At 34.1% G+C, this 22,321-nt stretch overlaps 2 protein-coding genes across 2 annotated transcripts in view; one reads left to right on the top strand and one right to left on the bottom strand.

Moving 5' to 3' along the window:
- The window catches only part of LOC144449982 (endoplasmic reticulum aminopeptidase 2-like), a 15,972-nt gene extending 8,581 nt beyond the window's left edge, over positions 1-7,391 (top strand). Inside the window, exons 9-17 of the mRNA XM_078140548.1 lie at positions 534-616; positions 1,369-1,552; positions 2,594-2,741; positions 3,244-3,317; positions 4,291-4,395; positions 5,134-5,301; positions 5,888-6,031; positions 6,381-6,456; positions 7,245-7,391. Of these exons, the coding sequence (XP_077996674.1) occupies positions 534-616; positions 1,369-1,552; positions 2,594-2,741; positions 3,244-3,317; positions 4,291-4,395; positions 5,134-5,301; positions 5,888-6,031; positions 6,381-6,456; positions 7,245-7,391 (1,129 nt within the window). The remainder of the gene's footprint in view (positions 1-533; positions 617-1,368; positions 1,553-2,593; positions 2,742-3,243; positions 3,318-4,290; positions 4,396-5,133; positions 5,302-5,887; positions 6,032-6,380; positions 6,457-7,244) is intronic.
- Positions 7,392-15,072: 7,681 nt separating this feature from the next.
- The window catches only part of LOC144450218 (endoplasmic reticulum aminopeptidase 2-like), a 48,938-nt gene continuing 41,689 nt past the window's right edge, over positions 15,073-22,321 (bottom strand). Inside the window, exons 13-17 of the mRNA XM_078140809.1 lie at positions 20,660-20,761; positions 18,542-18,709; positions 17,869-18,012; positions 15,765-15,846; positions 15,073-15,247 (exon numbers count right to left, since the gene is read on the bottom strand). Of these exons, the coding sequence (XP_077996935.1) occupies positions 15,104-15,247; positions 15,765-15,846; positions 17,869-18,012; positions 18,542-18,709; positions 20,660-20,761 (640 nt within the window). The 3' untranslated portion in view covers positions 15,073-15,103. The remainder of the gene's footprint in view (positions 15,248-15,764; positions 15,847-17,868; positions 18,013-18,541; positions 18,710-20,659; positions 20,762-22,321) is intronic.

Raw genomic sequence — 22,321 nt, 5'->3', positions numbered from 1 at the left:
GTTGCTACAGGGTATTATTCCACCATAGCTGTTACATGTATGTGCACAACTGTGTGCTAGGTATGCAGTACACAGCTATGGTACTGGGATGTGCAAAACAGTCGTGGCACAGAGGCGGTATTCCATATCCATTCAACAGGCATATTTTTCACAACCATGTACCAGGGCTGTGGAAAAAATATATCGTGTAATGGGGCTGTGAGACACACAGCTGGTATATAGCTATGCTCTTCTTCCTAGCACTAGGATGTGCACATCCTAGTGCTAGGATGTACAATGTTCCCTGTGTATGTTGATTCCTATTGAATTTGTGTCTATGAAAAAACTTTTTTTTATAAATTAAAAATCCAAAATAAATACCCAATTCTCAATTCAATTCAATGAATACTTTAGGCAAATATGGTGTATAATGGAAGCCGATGACACCACGGTTAACAGAAATGTCCTAGCCAGGCCTATACCAAACTTCCATGAACTCACACTGAGGTATCATTTCGCTGTAATAATCATTTCAAATGTGTTTGTTTCCATAGTTACAAGTGGAACATTCCATTTACATATATAACATCTGGTGATACAGAGACTGCAATACGGCTAACACTAATGTCTACATCCGGTATGTAATGTAAACAATACCTTATTTAGAAACCAAATAAGAGCATGTTGAGACAGGCAAGTGTAGTGTTATGTGTAGTTATGGCAACCAAATCTGGATGGTAGCATAGACTCTACAGTGTGTAGGGGCTATGATGGTAGTAAGGGTATTAAATTTAGATTTCTACAACAGTGTGGCTAACCAAGACTATATATTCTTAGTGTTTGAAACAAGATGGCGGATTGTCAACAATAAAGATTATTATATGTTTAGTAGTTACATATTGCGCCATCAACGTCCATTAATAGCTTATATCAACAGGTTGCAACAATAGCTTTAGTTTGTGTTTATCTTAGTTTGCCGATAGCTTGATTTCCATAGTAGTATATAAACAACAGTAGTTTTAGTTTGTGTTTATCTTAGTTTATCAATAGCCTGGTTTCCATAGTAGTATATCAACAACAATAGTTGTAGTTTGTCTAGCTTAGTTTGGCTATAGCTTGATTTCCATTGTAGCATATCAACATACAATAGATTTAGTTTCTGTCTATCTGAGTTTGCCTATAGCCTAGTTTACCGATAGCCTGGTTTCCATAGTAGTATATCAACAACAATAGCTTTAGTTTGTGTCTTAGGTTGCCGATAGCTTGATTTCCATAGTAGTATATCAACAACAATAGTTTTAGTTTGTGTCTTAGGTTGCCGATAGCTTGATTTCCATAGTAGCAGTTACAGTCACAAAAAGTCACCACTGTTTCTCTTTTGAAAATCAGGAGAATTCACTTTGCCAGCCGAGACAACCTGGTTTAAAGGCAATGTTAAATCTACCGGGTTTTATCGTGTTAACTATGATGATAACAGCTGGGATGTCATCATACAACAACTTCAAGATGATCATACTGTCTTCACATCAGCTGATAGAACATCGTTTATTGACGACATCTTTCATCTTGCAAGGTACAGTATATATATGTAATATCATGACATGACTTCCGACCTGTCTTCAGAAGATTACCAAACAAAATGCGTTCAGGATGAGAGTACCTAAAGTTTGTTCTCAGTCCCCATAGAGCATTGCTCGGGGGGGGGGGGGGGGTTCTTCATGCATTTTCAAATTAAGGACGGGTTTGTAAAAATAATCAGTAATAGGGAACTTGCAAACCCGCCATGTTGAATGTTGCATCATGGGAAATATGATAATAAATACTAATGAATTGGTATTGTAAACAGCACTGTTACATTGTTTGCAACCACGAATGATCAATTCATAGTTACCGTGACCATTGTGGGAGGTTTATTTTATCGGTAGCTCCAGATTAGGTATTACGATAACCACATGTAATCCCATAGTCCTTTGCGTCTGAGCATGCTCAGTCTAGATTGCAAGTTCCCTATTATATTAAAATAATGGCTGATTTCTATTCAATTGACAAACTCGCTATAAAATACTAAGTAACTAATTAGTATCTAGTGTTATGCTTAAAGTGATGGAGGAGGGGAGGGGAGGTAGAATTCCACTTCGGTCAAGCGCTCAACTATATTACTATGGTTACTTTGAACAGTTAACACAATTACCCGAAGGGTCTATCAGCTTGACGAAGTATTATGACGTATAGTTTATCGAACAGGCACATTCGTGCTATATTACGGGGGGGGGGGGTTACATTATGTAATGTTGTTTATAAAATGTATTTAGCCTGATTGTAAGGTTTGAGTTTTGCCAATAGCAAGTGGTGGCTAGCTATGCTTCAGTAAATAAAAGACTGCACGTACGTTGTATTATACAACAAGAATACCCCCACCCCAAAACCAAACAGACAGACAGACAGACAGACAGACAGACAGACAGACAGACAGACAGACAGACAGACAGACATACAGACAGACAGACAGACAGACAGACAAACAAACAAACAAACATAAACATATAAACTCAATTTGAAGATGATAAAAAAGAACATTATTATTCATGATTTCCTTTTCCTACAAATCTCATAGAGCAAACCATGTGAACCAATCAAAGGCCCTGGATTTATCATTATATTTAACAAATGAGGACGACTATGTTCCCATAGCAACGGCAGTTAGTAATCTGAAGTATATTGGATCTGTTTTACAAGGACGGGATGGTTATGAAGTGTGCAGGGTAAGTGTAAGAATTGGACTGTGCAGGGAAATTGTGCCGAGTTAAATTTGAAGGGTGGCAGGGCAAATGTTAGATTTGACGTATGTAGGGTACGTGTATAGGAAGGGAAGTGCAGTGGGTAAGTGTATGTTCTAAAGTGTGCAGGGTAAGTGAGAACCTGGGTTTGCAGGGTAAGTGTAAGAACTGGAGTGTGCAGGGTTACCAGAAGAATAATTTGTGAAACATTAACTGAGTGTACAATTTTGATATATTACATCATGAACGTAGAAGATACGTTACTAGCAGTAGTGTGAATCATCTCTTGACTTTAAGCCACGAGACAAAAAAGAATCTTAAAACCATGCTAGACACAGCCAAGTTGTACACATCCAACCAGAAAATGCAGGATTTATTTTCTTGTCTTTCTACGTCACCAGACCTTATTGTTTAAATACTTGAAAGGTTTATTCTTAAAATTTACATTTTAGCGATTTTGACTTTTTGTATGTTTTCTTATGGACAGCAATATATTCTACAATTGTTTGACAATATCATCAACAAAGTAGGGTGGGAAGATACTGGTACCCATATTGAAAGGTAAGTGTCGTTTTCCCTTTCCTTGCTTCCTTGGATATTAAAATTTAAAGTGGCCATATGGATGAGGATTAGGTATTTATTTTGGAATTTTAATTTATAAAACAATTTTATCATGTCTTCCTACTTGAAAAATCAATATGAAATAACATTAACATAATCTGCGTTTGTCACTCAATAAATTGCAAAAGATTAAATATAAGTGAAATCTTTGTTATTGTATGTACAATAGCAGGCTTATTACTCCACATAGTTTAGCTTGCAATGTACATGTAATGAGTTACAAACACACATTATGTCAATGTTGTTTTATGTTGATTTCCAAGTAGGAAACCATGACCAAATTTTAAGATAAGTTTCGGAATACAAAATGTAAAAGATTTCTATCCATGAAAAGAATTGTATTTTTGTAATAAGCCCAATAAAAAAGTTATTAAATTCAAAAGAAAATTATTTTTGACATTAAAAATCCAAACTGAATACCCAATTCTCATCCATATGGCCACTTTCACCTAAACGTGATGAATGTTTGCAGTCGACAAGTCAATGTCAATGTCTGTAGTGAGCTTTGCCATATGCTCAGATTGGTCACGTGGTTGTACTGGTCTAAAAAAGATCCCATAGACCTATTTGTTCCTTTACTGCACTTATATTGATTACTGCTGTCAACGTAAAATTATTTGATTTTTGGTGATAAATATAACCTGAATAACATACCCAACTTTGAAATCTTGTAAATAGGGAACTTTACACGTGTTCAATTGTGCTGGTTCCCTGCAAGGGTTTATGGGAAATTCTGTCGGTAGCATAATATTTTGAAAAAGTTGCTAAGAATGAACGCCATTGGTTGGTTTCACTTTGATATAAGTTTTAACATGCATGATAGAAGGAGACGTTGTTGTCTGACTTTAGCCGAAAGAGGGCATTAGTTAAAAAGTGTGTACCCCTCTAATATATGAATGACGTCATATTGTAGATTGAGGCGTACTCTTGTTCTAGAGATGGCTGTTGGTTTTGGACAAGACACAGCAGTGCAGAAGAGCGTAGAGAAATTCAATGACTGGATGAATGAAGGCATTGGGTAAGAAAGCGCATAGCATATTGAAATACATAATGCCTTCTGTAATGTGTATTTTTAAAAGCTACATCAACAAGCTTCATAGGATATATGCTCTGTGACCATCTGTGTATTTATAACATGACATGAAATTTGAAGCATGCATAATTACTAGAAATCGTTATTTATGCAAATACTGCATTATTATTCATAGGATATCTACTAAAACCTAACCAGTTCCTGCTACTACCCTAAAGAATATCTTATGTACCCAATTTCATTTGAATTGGACCAGCCAATTTTGAGATAACGATGACACAGACAGACAGACAGACAGACAGACAGACATCACTAAAACATAACCTTTGCCTACATACATACATACATACATACATACATACATACATACATACATACATACATACATACATACATACAGTAAAAACAAATGTGTCTACATATTTACTCTTCTTAAATCTGATCAGAAATGATTACCAGCACTAACAAAACACCAGTCAGAGGTACAGTTACTTTTAAGTCTAAATAGAAAGGAATGATTCTCAGTAAATAATAATGATGATGATAACTATATAAATATATATTTTGAGAATGTGTGAACTTTATTATCATATCGCCTGATTTTTCCACATTGACACAAAATGGGTGTGCTTTATGGATGACAACACGATGAACATTAAATCAGGTTGTATGTAGTTGAAAGATGATGTAAAAGATAAACGACGTCTTATTTCTCTTCAACAGCGTCAGTCCAGACCTTAAGAGAATCATTTACTGCTCTGGTATCAGAAATGGAAATGAAGATGGGTTTAATTATGTCTGGAAAAAATACCAGGAATCAACTGTTGCTTCCGAAACCCAAACATTGTTATATGCCTTATCGTGCACGCAATACAAAGATCTGTTACAAAGGTATTAATAGTTCTAGAATTGTTAGGATAACGATTTGTTCACGGATTCAGATAATAATGCATATTATCCACTCAATGCATATTTTGATATTCTCCCATCTGGTCGAAAATACCGTTGTCTTAAATGCTCCTATGTTCGATACAGAAAGAGTTTTGTCCCGTCAGCCGTCAGATTGTTAAATCGATGCTAAGTTATATTTGTGTATTTGTGTACCTTTTCTTTATTTTTACTCACCCGTTTCAGGGGTTTTGTGTATATTGTTTTTATTTATTCTGTACAGTTGTAGGCTGTAAACTATGTATCCTTTGAGGACTAATAAATGAATAATTAATAGCGCAGTGCTCGAAATACAGGACTATTGGCTTAATCCTGAACGTTAAAAATCGTCAATATTTTCCTTGCTTTTAAAAAAACTGCATTTGCTCATGTTTATTATTCCCCAATCTCTTTCTTCACTCAACTGGACACCTTAAGCTTTATCGGTACTCGTATTGACAAGGCCCCTTAGGTTACTTGTAGTATTTTCGGCTAAATGAAATGGTTGACGAATCTTGTTCTAAAATTCATACATTTTCTTTTACGCCAGGTTACTGGATTGGTCAATAGATCCATCAAAGATTCGTCCTCAAGACACCGTTGACCTTATCGTAACAGTGGCGAACAACCCTTCCAATGGCGGTGACCTTGCCTCGGAATTTATCGTGAATAAATTGACTACGCTTCGTGAAAGGTAACAAATGTACCTCAAAAATATACAGTCTAGATTTTGCTATAACTCACTGAACTATATTGAATATCTAACCTGGTCATAATGATGAGAAAAGATGGGTAATTATTTTGTATTTGAATTATAAAAAAACTTGACTATTATTCCCTACATGATAAATTTGAAAGAACACAGTGCAAAGTCAATAATTTGTAACAGAATAAATGTACAGAGAAAAAAGATGTAAAAGTTTGTTATTGCATTCAAATATAAACAAAATTAAGAAGAAAGTACAGCTACTTAGCAACTAATGAAGTGTAAAGTGAAATTTAAAAAACAAAACAATTTAATATTATATTTTCTTGCTTGTTAGATATGCAGGTCGTGATATGGGTTCAATTATCACAGGCGTTGTATCTGGCTTTAAAACACCTGAAGAACTTACAAAGGTATGTGAAATATTGGCTAGAGAAACCTTGCATTCAGAACTTAACCCCATTCTCAAACAAATTAAATCAGGTGTCGCCGTACATTTCTTTTTTAAAACGATGTCGCAGTTAAGCCATATTAAAATCCAATACTTACTTCTACATGTAGTCTAGGAGGAAAGATAGACAAAAAGGAACAATTTCACTTCTTTTAACCAAACATATCTTGTGTTTTCATACGCTGATCAACTGTTCTAGCAGAGAGGTGGCCTTGGGCGAACTTGAAGACGTGTCCTGAAGTGAAATCGTTCCCCTTTTGATTTTATCTCAGACCACGAAACAAGGGATCTGAGATTTGATCCAAAACTACATACTACTCTTTCAAAAAGTATACACTCTTGTTTCGAACTCTTTCTTTTGTTTCATTATAATTGTGTGATTCTGAATCTGTAATTAGCACTTCTCTAAATTGTGGTTGTATCATTGATCTAACGAATTCAGATCTAGGAAATGTCCACGTGCAAAGTGAATTCAAGTGATTGGTAATGATAAGATGTTTAGAGTTGCCCTTGGACCCCGGCTTCAACTAGACAGCAGAGTTAATGGTCTGGCCTTATGGCGAACACAGACCAAAACCATATAGCCCGGCCCTCCACAATGGTGGAGGGTCTATGCCAAAAAATAATCCGGAATTAGTTTGTTTACTGGGATCAGGCCATAGACTAGATTTTTATATATATAAATTTAACTGCGATGTTCTTCATGTTGTGACGTAGAGAGTATTTTCATATTATATCTGATTTTTGTAGGTTGAGGCGTTCCTGGCGGCAAACCCTAATGTTGGTGTTAGCAGCCGTACTATTGAACAGGCTATTGAGCATATAAAGATGAACATTGATTGGTTAACAAGATATGAAGATGACGTCACCGGGTGGTTTACAAATCACGTGATTTAGTCGCTCAAGATTTTTTTTTCTAAAAGAAGTTTGTTCTGGTTACCAGACATTACATAGTGATTTTCTCTGCCAATTTAAAGAAAAAAATGAAATTAAAATATCGTTCTTTGTCATATAACAAGCCATTCAAGAAGTAAGCTTAATGTATCATGAATGCCAAATAAATTAAAAGATGAAAATTTTAATTATTTGCGAAATGTATGTTTTAGAACGTATTATTTTTCTATTCGGCCTGGAGGTCAAGCACCTTATTTTTTAAAAAGAAAAACTTGATAAAATACCCAAAATCTAGACTTTGCGGGAATAACCTTGCAATCAGGACGAATCAGAACTTAACTCTTCACCCTTTAAAAGTGGTTTGGAAAAGTAAATGTTAATGCATGGAACGTTTACAACCCTCACTATTCTTCACTGCAGATCCAGTTTCTTGGTCACATTTGTAGAAAAAATAATTTTTATTTATGGTTGCATTATGTTATACATTTGGAAAGTAATTATAACACGATATTAATATGTTTGCAAAGGCATACAATTACATAAATTTGTTAAGGAAATTCCGCATATATGGTGAATTGTTATGTAGATTTACTAAAGGAAATTCCATTTGAAATGTGAGTGAAATGTTACGTAAATTTATTAAGGAAATTCCATATATGGTAAATGTTATGTGAAATTTATTAAGGAATGCCATGTTTGGTGAACTATTATGCTAATATATTTAGGAAATTCCAAATATGCTGAAATGTTATGTAAACTCTTTGAAAAAAATCCATATATGGTGAAATGTTATGTAAATTTATTAAGGAAATTCCATATATGGTAAATTGTTATGTGAAATTTATTAAGGAAGTGCCATGTATGGGGAATTGTTATGTAAATTTATGAAGGAAATTCCATACATGGCAACGTATTATGCAAATTTATTGAGGACATTACCATGTAATTTTGCATTGAGAATGTAAATAACAATTCCTTGGGTAAATTCCATATATACATATTGTGAAAGCTTATGAAGATCAAATGTTCTTGGTCCAAATAAATTATAATTATATTTAGCATTCTGTGAATTTCTCTTATTCGGGGACAATTAATCTTACCAACCTGTTCCCACATCTAGTCATCATTGTATTAAAAATATATCTTAATCTATATGTGACGAATATGGAACTTGCAAACCCGCCATGTTGAATGTTGCATCGTGGGAAATGTGATAATAAATATTAATGAATTGGTATTGTAAACAGTACTATTACAATCATAGTTTACAACCACGAATGATCAATTCATAGTTACCATGACTATTGTGGGAGGTTTATTCAATCGATAGCTCCAGATTAGTTATTACGATAACCACAGATAATCCCATAGTCCTTTGCATCTGGGCATGCTCAGTCTGGATTGTAAGTTCCCTATTACAATGTATTTTTTTCCATTTGAAAATGGTAGCCTAGTTTTCATTTGAGATGGTACAGTGCAAATTTGAAGGTGAAATGTAGTGAAACCCGGAAAGCAAGGTTTGAAGAGTGTACATGTGCTTTTATTGGCAGTTAAATATGATATTATATTTTAGAAATGCTAATTTATAAATATATTTTTTGATGTAAGGCCTTTTTCTTTTTACGTATTTACGTTTAAAAAATAAAATCGCGAAAATTGTGAAGTCTCGCAAGAAATAGTGGATGTGGAAACTTACACCAACAATCTGTAATGGCTGTACACGTGATGAGAAGTAACCAATAACACAGAGACCATATTGAAAACAACGGAAAACATAACTACCTAAACTAGACACTCACATATGAATTTCTTTTTCTTTAAATGAAATAAAAAATCTACCTACCCCACCTATTCTAAAATTGAGCGTAAACGGAACCACACAATTTTTTTAGGCCTAATACCAGAAGTAAACATAAATTATTCAGGCGGTTTATATTATTTTAAAGGTCCATTTTTTCAGTCTTGTGCCATCGCAAGTGTTAATTTAATAATAAAAATAACATGGGCGTATCATTTTGTTGAGGATCAACTTTTCTATGTTCTGGTTTTCACGTCTCTTACTCCGGGTATTTAAGTAATTATTTGTTGCTGAAGGAGTAAGAAAACTCATCGCTTGTGAAAATATTTATAAATCAAACTGCATGTAAAAGTTAATCTTCAAATTTCAAATCGGGGTAAAAAAGAACACATGAAATAAACTACTGTTACATTGATTATGCAATAGAAAAAGAGCGCCTCAAGCGATCAGCTTGCACAGAAGACGTTATTACTTAGAATTAATAAAATATTTAAACGTTACCTGGATGTCGAATAATGCTCAGTATATCTACAGTGGTCTGAAAACGGTACACGTACGTACGATCACATACGACATACTGCACGACCGTCTCTAACGTAAACATTCGACAGTAACATTATGACGTCACTAGCGAAGTCACCCATGATGCAACGGCGCAACAGCATTCGCACGTTACGAAATAGAACTGTCAGCCAATGCGAACAATCGCACGCGTCAGGTCAGTATTTATTTTGTAAATTTCGATAGAAACGCAAAATATAACCACAAAATATTGCGACTGAGGTGTGTGTGTGTGTGTGTGTGGGGGGGGGGGGGGGTTGTGGGAGAGATGTGTGTCCGAACTGTAAAGTGGATTCCATCTATCGAGTACGTGCTGCTATGCGCTTGCAGGCCTTTGTTTTGCATTCGATGCGATCAAAGTCATGGCGACAGAAGCTAATTTGCATACACGGCGTTTCAGATATGCAAATTAGGAAGTTCCTATTTTGGAACTTGGAACAGCAGCGGAACTGTCTATTGCCATGTTACGCATTCCCATACTTCAAGCAACAAAGTTTTATGTTATTGTGAAGAACGATAACAAATTGAAAAAAAGAAGAAAAATAACTTATTCGGGACAGGTAAGATTTTAATGTAATAACCGGACACAGACGCAACTACCTGCAAAAATGTAAAAATGGGGCAGATTTCTGAAAAGAACTCCGATAATATTCTCACTTACGATAATTTTTCATAGCTAAGTTCGACAGACAAAAATGGGCTGGTTTGAAAGCCCATTTCCTTGTCCAAAAACGAGGTGCTTTATGGTTCACACTATTTTATGCAGAGAAAAACAAATCTGGATGGTTTCAGAGCAGAGGTATGTCAAAAAATCGTCCATCACTTTGGGTTTCCTTATTCATGAAGGTTTGAATGTAAAGTTTGCATTTACACGGACATGAAATCGTTTTGGCCCTACTTATTTACTCATATTAAATTGTGTTGCTAATATTTTAATAATATCAGTATCTCTGAATGTGAAGTAGAAAAGCCCCCCCCCCCCCATTCATAGCTCTAAATATGGCTGTAGCAGGTAGTTGCATAAATAAAAACAATATCAACTGTTCAATCTATATTCCTGAAAAGAAGTTAATGATTTACCAAGATGCAAATCAGACACATACACATACAAACACACACACACACATGTACAAATACATGTACATACACACATACACATATACATACATACATACATACATACATACACACATACACATACATGTACATACACACATACATACATACACACATACACATACATGTACATGTACATACACACATGCACATATACACATGCATGCATACATACATACATACATACATACATACATACATACATACAATGACACACACATACATACACACACACACACACACACACATCATAAGAACACCTAAACATTAAAACACACAATTACATCATGAATTGAAATAAACAAAAGAATTCTTGGAGAAAGTTATTTAATGTACAATATAGTCTTTACATCAAAAGATGTCAATATATTTTTTAAGAAGGCAAGTAAGTTAAGTTTTAAGTTAAGTTAGAAGGTTGCTAAATTAATGTTCAATATAATTGTATCTTGGATACTAAGGAAAGAAATATCCTCTATATGTGTGTCTTTGTCATAGTTTATGTATGTATGTATGTATGTATGTATGTATGTATGTATGTATGTATGTATGGATGTGTGTGTATGTATGTATGTATGCTACAACGTTTTTGTTTGTTTTGCCGTCAAAGGCATATTCTGCATAAATTTCTATTTTAGGCATATTATATAGAAACATAGAATAAGAGACTGTAAATGCAACTATGAAGTAAATAAAATAACTCCTTTTTAAAAGTGTATTCGCCTTGGCCAAAGACAAGTGAGACAACATAATTGGGTTGACAGGCAATCAACATTTTATGACCAAGCTAGGGGGTTCAATGTATGCTGAGACCCCATATCTTAATCAAGATTTGTATGAATAGTAATTAGTTATCTACTGTTCTGTGTATAGGGGTACGAGACTTATTTTCGTTATAAAACAGTGATATTCTTGGATTATACGATTTACTGAAATTGAGAAGTCATAAATTGCTGTAAATCTAGATACTTTGCGTCTAGAAAACTTTGTGATTTTGTAGTTTGCAGCAAGTTCTTAAAGACCGATTTTCACTCATTACCAGACTGGTACTTTGTGCATTGATACAAGAAGGCATTTCAGTCACTACTTATTTTTACTAATTACCAGACTGGTACATTGTGTTCATGTACAAGAAGGCAGTTTAGTCACTACTTATTTTTACCAATTACCAAACTGGTACATTGTGTTCATGTACAAGAAGGCATTTTAGTCACTACATATTTTTGTATGTTTGTTTTCCAGCGAAACAAGTGAAAATAAGTCTTTAAATTAAAATATCCAGGTTAACAGTATATAATGACAAGTATTCTGTAGAAGTATTCTGTGATAATAATGCCTACATACTAAGTTTTCCAATTATTTTCCTAGATATAATTAACTTACTTGTATTTGGCCAAAATAAAAAAGAGAATTGTTTCTGGTCAGGATAGTTTGTCTAAAATGGTGCTACAGTGTTTTTTTTTCTTAATACTCAACAAACCTGTCACTCAATCTACTATTTATGGCAGTTACTGTTCTTTTTTTTATAGTACTTTAGAGCACGTGTGTATGTGGGGCAGATGTCATTTGCTTGTTCATGACTGACTCTGCAGTTGTCTTCACTGAAGTAGGGAGGGTTATTTTTGTGTTTTCGTTAGAAATAGAAAAAAAAGACAGATGCGGGGGTATTTACATGTAAGTGATGCGTGCGATGACCAGAAACAATTCTTTTTTATTTTTTAAAGCCATACCGTACACCCCGATGAGTATTGAATCACCTACGGGTAATTACATATGTGTAACTGTACACACAGTATAGAATTGTACAATTAACCCAATCAAATTGTTTTTGGGTCCGCACCCAAAAAAGCAGCACCCACACCATAATCATAATTTCGACCTGTTGCTTAGTCTCGTTGCTAGACCTCAGCCTTTTTTTCTGATAGATATGATTGCTATCGCCCTTGGTTGCCTTTACAGTGAGCAGAATAGCCCGAGGGGTCTAGCAGCAAGATTACCTATTGCTGTACTATGGACACATTTCGGCCTCTAATTAACATACATGTACAATGTCTGATTATTGGCATTTTAAAACTTTTAAGTCAAAATACTGTTGGTTGTCTGAGCAACAAAAAAAATACACATTCAAATTACAACTAGTGCATTTCTAAGTTTGTTACTTTGTGAAAACATAACATATTACTTAAATCTATTTTATTTTGCAGAAATATTATGAATTTGATAAAAACAAGTATTTATCACCGTGCATTTTGACAAGTTTTTTCTCATTTTAATTCCACTAGTCATACTAAAAATACATTTTATTTTAATGAGTTACCAGTATTTTTTACTCGCTAGGAAGAATATCTCTGCCAACTATCAATTAATAAAGAGAAATATTTAAAATTCTGTTTATCTTAACTACATTTACTGTTATCAACCAGTACTATGATTGTTACAACATCTACTGATCTTGGCACTGTGCCATCTACTGATAAGAAAAACTTGGCAAGTTGCCAAACTTGGCATTGTGCCAACAAATACCTGGAATGTTTGGAAACATGCCAACTTGTACTATGATACAATTATTCAAATCTTGGCACTCTGCCATCTACTGATATGAAAACTTGGCAAGTTGCCAAACTTGACATTGTGCCAACAAATACCTGGAATGTTTGGCAACATGCCAACTTCTGATATGTTTGGTTTTCTTGTAAAGTATAAGTGATTTCATCATCAGAAATAATGGTCAGCTTCAAAAATGAAGGCTCTGACTTCGATATTTTAAATACTGGAAGCCCTACGATTTATATTTTCTTTTTGCCACCCTGAAATCAAAGAGTCTAAAACTAAGTTTTGTAAGTACCCTCCAAAGTAGTGTTAATATTTCTGCATTTCTTTCATCAGTAAAATATGAAAATCGCTGAGACTTATTTCAGTCATGGTGAGAGTATCCAGAAACAAACTTCTAAGTTACTGTTTTTTGAATTCATAAGGCCCCTTAACTCACTTTAATTTCAGCTCATGAAAAACGAGCAATGACACCCTAAGTCTTCCTTTTTTCACCAGTAACATTGATGCGATGATTGGCAGAATTAAGAAAACATCTTCTTAACCTAAAGTTAGGTAGGAGAGGATCTTTACAGAATTTTGTTTCTTTTTGACAAAGAATGCGGTAATTAGGAATAATTTTGTAAATTTTCTTAATCTATGCAAGAATTGCAAAAACTATATTACAAGGTAGGTATACAAAGTCAATTCAGAAACACATGTTTTTACGTCTTTTAAAAAAAAAACATTTCATACATTGTATCCCTTGTAAGATTTGTATATGAATTGAAAGCACTCCTAGTAGTAATAGAACAAGAGGAGCTGAGTACAGGATAGAAGATGGGCAGGAGGAGGGTACAAGATGGGCAGGAGGAGGGTAGAAGGGCAGGAGGAGTGTAGAAGATGGGCAGGAGGAGGGTAGAAGATGGGCAGGAGGGGGGTAGAAGATGGGCAGGAGGGTAGAAGGGCAGGAGGAGTGTAGAAGATGGGCAGGAGGAGGGTAGAAGAGTATAAGAGCAGGGGTAGACAGGAGAAAAGTAGAAGCGCATGAGGAGGGTAGAAGAGCAGGAGGGGTAGGAGAAAGGTATTTCATTAAAATTCCAGGATATTGTGATAATGGCCAAAACAGTTGTATTTATCGAAAAAGATATGATCATCATATCAGGTTTTCCTGTAAACCCTTGTTGGAAAAATCGAATTCCCAAACAAAATTGTCAAGTGCAGTCAGACTTCTTTGCAAGATTTTGAAGTTGAATAAGTTACCAAGGTGCTTCTGTTATCACCCGAAATCATATTTAACTTAATAACAGCAATCAATACATATGTACTACAGGACCTGGTACTAAATCAAGGTCCTTGTAGACAGACCAAAACGTCGCATTTATTTCCAATTTACCGTTTCAAAAGTAAATGTATTTTCCTGTCCTGTTGATTCTTGGAAGAACCATGAACAATATATTCTGCACTTTTAAGATAAAATTTCCTCAATCCAAAATAGATGAAAATATATCAATTTGAAATAAACCTGACTTGACTATTCCTTTAGAGAGATATACAAGGTAACATTTTACAATCATCTATTTTATCAGTGTCGACAGCTTTTTTTTACAATTCATTACAAAAATAATAGCAATTCAACATAGTAACATTGTGTGGTGTAGTTGACTTTCTACACCGACCACATTTTCGTTGTAGATCTCTAGTTACTTCTACATCAAACATTATTTTTAAACCAGTTAGTGACGTCATCTTCGTGATTCTGTAGCCAGTCTATATTCATTTCAATGATTTCGATCCCTTGTTGTATAGAGCGTGTACCACTACCAGCATCACTGTGATCATCGAAAAATTGTCGTACCTAAAATTTAACAACACAACAATTAGTTAAGATCTAAAAAATTTGATGGTTGTATCGTGCGTGTATCACTACCAGCATTGCGGTGAATGGCAAAACATTGTTGCACCAAAAAATTAACGACACACAATTAATTAAGAACTAACAAATCTGATAGTTGTATAGTGCCAGTACCACTTCCAGGATTATGGTGAATTTTGAAAAAATTGTCGTACCTAAAAATTAATGACACAAAAATTAGTTAAGGATTAACAAAATTGATGGTTGTATAGCATGTGTACCACTACTGGTGAATGTCATACAATGGTACGCTGGTGGTGTTCTACTATCGTGTACCATTAGTGGAGAAGGCAACATAACACTTTGTACCTCCACAACTGTTGTTGCACTGCAAAGGGATTTGTATGCATAGTCCCACAGTGTTTTTTAACCTTCTCTCAGCAGATATCTCAATAAGTCTGAAAAAAGAAGCACCTAGTCTAACTTTTTTTCCAAGACATCAAAGATTGAACTTTCTTACCTCCTGAAGTTGTTCTTCAGTGTTGAAACCACTAATCACTCCCTTGATAAGTTTACCCATGGTGAATGACTCACCTGCATATCTAAAAACAAAACAAATAAAAGTTGCTGTAAGTGAAAACAGTGTCATGAACAATAGTTTGACAATTCACAGAAAGTAGGTTTCTGCCCACCCCTGGCTGACATATGTTTCTCTATGGACGCCTGGGTTCTTTACAGGGGATCACTATGTAGTAAGGTTATAAAAATAAAAATAAAACTCGTTCTCATTGTTGTACAGTAAGTGTCTCCCCACCCCTGGCTGACAATTGTCTCTCTATGGACGTAACAAAGTTTTTTACAGAGGATCCCTATGAAGTAAGGTTGTATATAAAACTCATTCTCATCTCATTATGTCTGCCCACCCCTGGCTGACAACTGTCTCTCTATGGACGCAACAAAGTTTTTTACTGAGGAGATCCCTATGAAGTAAGGTTGTATATAAAACTCATTCTCATCTCATTATGTCTGCCCACCCCTGGCTGACAACTGTCTCTCTATGGACGCAACAAAGTTTTTTACTGAGGAGATCCCTATGAAGTAAGGTTGTAAATAAAACTGCCATTCTCCTTGTTGTACAGTAAGTGTTTGTATGTGTAGCTGAACTTCTACTACCCTCTTTTAGGGCTACTACCATTATAAATATGTAATGAATTGGATGCAACCGTGGTTCCTAACTAAACCACGTCTGGTCAAAGTCACTCAATCTGCACAAAAAGTTGTTCATCTGATCAGTGAACCCCAAATGTTATAGTGACGTAAACAGTGTATAAGTAGCATCCTGAGCTGACAAAAATACCACATTGGACATTACATAACTTCCCAAATAAACACTAACTTTATGAGGGACTGTTTTTTTTTGTTAGAATTTTGTGATTGATTAACAAAGACATGATGTTAATGACTGTGTGTGGGTGGCTGTGGATGAATTTCAAATTGCATCTCATGCATCTCGGGACTTCTAGATTAACAAATTTGACTATATACAGCTGTGAGTGGAGGTGTAACGATACTGTATAGGAACTAGACTATGTGAGTGGAGGTGTAAATGGTAATGATACTGTATAGGAACTAGACTATGTCAGTGGAGGTGTAAATGGTAACGATACTGTATAGGAACTAGACTAGTAATAAATGGTGATGGTTCATTTGTTGTCAAGTTTATCTTTCGTGATATTAAACTAAAGCTAATTTGATACAATGTTCACAGTGTCATGAACATTAAAGCTGTACTGGCTGCAAGTGAAAAATTAAAAAAAAAAACTATTTAGTTAGATATTATGACTTTAATAATCGAATATCGTACACCCTGCACAGTATTGAATCATATGTACATAACATATTTTTTTAGCAGTACACATGCTATAGTGCAATATATCCAATCAAATTGACTTTTGGGTCCACACCGAAAAATCACCACCCCAATGAATCATAATTTCAACTTATTACTATAATACTACTTATAGCTAGAATAGAAATATAATTAACATGTACAAACTTTAATTATTGGTATTTCATCAATTTTCCGTCAATATATTGTCGTCGTCTGACCAGAAAAAATAAAACCCTAGTTACAGATAGTGCTGCTTTAATTATTTGTCTTGCATCCAAACTCAAACTTCTCTAAGGCCAAATAAAAAAAGTTGTTTGGTTCCGGTTACTTGACCCCACCTAGTTTTTCACGCCAACCTTAAACATTTTTTACATATTTGAGAAGAAAAAAAAGAAGAAAATCGTGAAAACTGTGAAGTTGTGCAAGAAATAGTGGATGCGGAAACTGCAAAGACAATATAAAACTGTTCTTCCAATCTGTAATGGCTGTATATTTTTTGAGAAGAAACCAAAAACACAGAGACCATATGGAAAACAACGGAAAACATAACTACCCCTGAAGCTAGACACGCAACTCTTAAAAAATAAAAAATAAAAAATAAAATAAAAAAACGTACCTACTCCACCTATTCTAAAAGTGAATGTAATCGGAACCACACAATTTTCTTTTTACGCCTAAATTTGAGAAGAAGTGCTTATTTCTTTTTTTAAAGAAAAAATGTGTACATATTTACCTTTTAGTTAATTCATCCCAATTATCTTTGAAGAACTGCCAGGCTATATTTTGACCGTTATGTTCATTATTGGCAACACTTATAATTACCGAGTCGGCGTCCTGAGTTCGGATTTTAGTATCGTCCAATGATGACTCAAGTAACCTGAAGATAAATATGATAATATGATGATAATATGCAAGTAACCTAATAATGTATGCAAGTAACCTAATAACGTATGCAAGTAACTTAATATTGTATGCAAGTAACTTAATAATGTATGCAAGTAACCTAATAATGTATTCAAGTAACCTAATAATGTATACAAGTAACCTAATAATGTACGCAAGTAACCTAATAATGTATGCAAATAACCCAATAATGTATGCAAATAACCTAATAATGTATGCAAATAACATAATAATGTATGCAAGTAACCTAATAATGTATGCAAATAACCTAATAATGTATACAAGTAACCTAATAATGTATGCAAATAACCTAATAATGTATGCAAGTAACCTAAGGTAAATATGATTAAAATATTATATGTAAATTATAAAAGTATGAAGGCAGAGGCCATTAACATTCACTATTGCATGGTTAAAATAGATCTCAAAGATAAGTGAATAGAAATACCAGTAGTATACAACACCCTCTCACGGCAACACTATTTGTGTTGTAATATTGTTACCTTTGTAATAGATCCTCATCCTTGGTACAACTTAATGCAGATAAGAGTTTTCTAATCTCAGTGGGAACGCTAGCTTCCTGGTATTTTTCCCATACTGCGTTGAATTCCTCTTCCCCTCCATTCCTTACTCCGGAACAATATACGATGGGTTTGAGGTCTGGACTTACACTATTAGTAATCACAGATAAGAAATGTTATAATCTCCATGGCAACACGATGGCATGGATGATGCTACAAATCAAGGTTCATGAAATATTTCTAAAATAAACACGAAAACTTGTTCCTTGTGTTTTTGAAAAAAAATCTCAGAAATTTTGGGTCACCATCTTGTGTTCATTGAAATTATGAAACTTTTATTTCTCCATAGCGTCAAGACAGTCAGTAGTGGCCGTATTGGATCCTAAAATGGCTTAAAGGGGCACAAGCTGAATTTATACATGTTTAGGGCACAAGGTGTGGTTATACATGTTTAGGGCACAAGCTGAGTTTATACATGTTTAGGGCACAAGTTGATTTTATACATGTTTAGGGCACAAGGTGTGTTTATATATGTTTAGGGCACAAACTGAGTTTATACATGTCTAGGGCACAAAGCTGAGTGTATACATGTTTAGGGCACAAACTGAGTTTATACATGTTTAGGGTACAAGCTGAGTTTATACATGTTTAGGGCACAAACTGAGTTTATACATGTTTAGGGCACAAACTGAGTTTATACATGTTTAGGCGTAACTTTTACTGCATATTTAAAAAGTACTCGTATTATTGTACCTACGGAACTATCACTTGCAATTGACTGAACTCAAACCTGGTATTAAGATCCCATCCAATCTGATCCGATCCAATCTGATGACGTAATTTATGATACATATAAAAAAAGTGCTCAAGAAATTTCTACTGTGCAATCAACTATGAATCTAACAGGTGACATAATGTATCATATGTATTACAAAATGTTCAGGAATCACTGCTATGTACTCAAATGTTCTAATAATGCCAGAAGACAATCATAATGTTGCATCAACATTAACATTATACTGAATGTGTTTTTCTTTAAAGTGGCCATATGGATGAGAATTTGGTATTTATTTTGGATTTTTATTTGATAAAACAGCTTCACTATGTTTTTCTACTTGAAAAAATAATGCGAAAGAACATATACCAAGTCCATGTTCACATCTCAATAAACGGCAAAACATTAAACAATGTGTAAAATGTTTGTTATTGTACGTACAATAACAAACTTTTTTCGCTTTTTGCATCATTTTGCAATGCATTAAGTTATGAACATGGACTTGGTATATGTTCTTTCGCATTATTTTTTCAAGTAGAAAAACATAGTGAAGCTGTTTTATCAAATAAAAATCCAAAATAAATACCAAATTCTCATCCATATGGCCACTTTAAGTATTTTTCACTGGAGTAAAAAACTTACAAACTCAGCTTGTGCCACTTTTAACAAGTCTTCATGAAGGACACAGCTCCCAGTATTTTCACTTTATGAGTGAAAACTTTATAATTTCATCTTGTGTAACTTTAATGTTGATATCATTTTGGTCTCTAGTAAAAGGTTTCTATGGTGACACTTGATTTTTTTCTAGATTTGAATTGAAAATGGGTGGGAGTTTTATTAAACAAAGGAAAAGCAACTGTTGAATGTTGAGGTGCATATAACAGCTTCCGGGAAACTTTCGGAAATTCTATTCCACTTTGGAAAGGTCTCTTTTTTTGATTGATAAAGGGTTAATAGATATGCTGCTCACTGTAGACATATCAAATCATGACATAAACTTGCATTTGACACTTTCATTTTCAAGATTAACCCATGTAAAAAATTGCCATTTGGCCAAAAAATTGCCCAATTTTTTGGTATTTGCCAAAATATTGGCCAATATTTTGAGACTTCCCAAAATATTGGCCAATATTTTGAGACTTCCAAAAATATTGGCCAATATTTTGTGAGTTTGCCAATATATTGGCCAATATATTTTCAGCTCTCAAATAAAGAGCCCAATATATTTTTCCTAAATGAATGTATTTGGTCAATATATTGGTTTCCTTTAAACAATTTTACCATTTTGTCCCCACAGTTACAAAATTATATTATATTTAACTTACTCTGTGCCACTCAACCAGTTGTCAAAACTCTGAACTGTAAGTTTTATTGTCGATTCATGATCATAGTAATCAGCCAAGCCTAATACAACTGATCGTCTGTATCTATAAATAAACAAAAGATAAATTCATTAGTTCTCCAATAATTGAAGTCATGAGATTCAAATATTGATCTTTAAGGATCAACTTCTCTTGTTTTACAGAGAGATTTCAGTTTCAAATGAATAAATGTTGCAATGTTAGTAAGATTTTTGTTGAAGGTAAGATTTTTATTGAAGCAGACGATAAACTAACTATGTTAGTAAGATTTTTGTGCAGCAGACGATAAAATGTAGCAATGTTAGTAAGATTTTTGTGCAGCAGACGATAAAATGTAGCAATGTTAGTAAGATTTTTGTTGATGGTAAGATTTTTGTTGCAGCAGACGATAAACTATGTTAGTAAGATTTTTGTTGAAGCAGACGAATAAATGTTGCAATGTTAGTAAGATTTTTGTTGTGCTGGACGATAAAATGTAGCACTGTAAGATTTTTGTTGAAGCAGACGATAAAATGTTGCAATGTTAGTAAGATTTTTGTTGAAGGTAAGATTTTTGTTGAAGCAGACGATAAACTATGTTAGTAAGATTTTTGTTGAAGCAGACAATAAAATATCGCAATGTTAGTAATAGTAAGATTTTTGTTGAAGCAGACGATAAAATGTTGCAATGTTAGTAAGATTTTTGTTGAAGGTAAGATTTTTGTTGAAGCAGACAAATAAATGTAATGTTAGGAAGATTATTGTTGTGCTAGACGATAAAATGTACCACTGTTTGTAAGATTTTTGTTGAAGCTGACGATAAAATGTAGCAATGTTAGTAAGATTTTTGTTGAAGCAGACGATAAAATGTAGCAATGTTAGTAAGATTTTTGTTGTGCTAGACGATAAAATGTTGCAATGTTAGTAAGATTTTTGTTGAAGGTAAGATTTTTGTTGAAGCAGACAAATAAATGTAATGTTAGTAAGATTTTTGTTGTGCTAGACGATAAAATGTAGCAATGTTGATAAGATTTTTGTCAAGCAAACGAATAAATGTTGCAATGTTAGTAAGATTTTTGTTAAGTGAGACGATAAAATGTAGCACTTCTAGGAAGATTCTTGGGCAAAACAAGTTAATGTAGCTGCAATGTTAGTAAAACATTTTTTTTGACAGAAATGATAAAATATAGCAATAGTAGAATAGAAATTGATACTTGATTCCATTTCCTATAGTAGTAGTTGTAGTAGAGGTACCGGTACCTTATTGGAATCTAATCTAAGATGAGAGCTACAGTCACTTCAAACACTAGATTCCAATAAGGCCTATTAAAATAAATTGTGCGGTTCCGATTATGCTCAATTTTGGAGTAGGTGGGGTAGGTAGATTTTTATTTTATTTTTTATTTTTTTCTGTGTGAGTGTCTAGTTCAGGTTTTCTATTGTTTTCCAAATGGTCTCTGTGTTGTTTATTGCTTCCTATCAGATGTACAGCCATTACAGGCTCAACAAATGAACATCGTTCCTTTAAAACTCCCTTCCCCCTCCCCCTAAACGAATGCTCACAAGTGTGAGATCAAATGTTTATATATGATGTAAACTATGGTGAAAACTGTAGCGGTCACACCACTACGATCGATGTAATGTAAA

The sequence above is a fragment of the Glandiceps talaboti genome, chromosome 19 (assembly GCF_964340395.1).
Source record: "Glandiceps talaboti chromosome 19, keGlaTala1.1, whole genome shotgun sequence".
Classification (NCBI taxonomy): Eukaryota; Metazoa; Hemichordata; class Enteropneusta; family Spengelidae; genus Glandiceps; species Glandiceps talaboti.
Note: the sequence above shows the minus strand (reverse complement) of the source record. Positions and strands in the feature narration are given on the sequence as shown.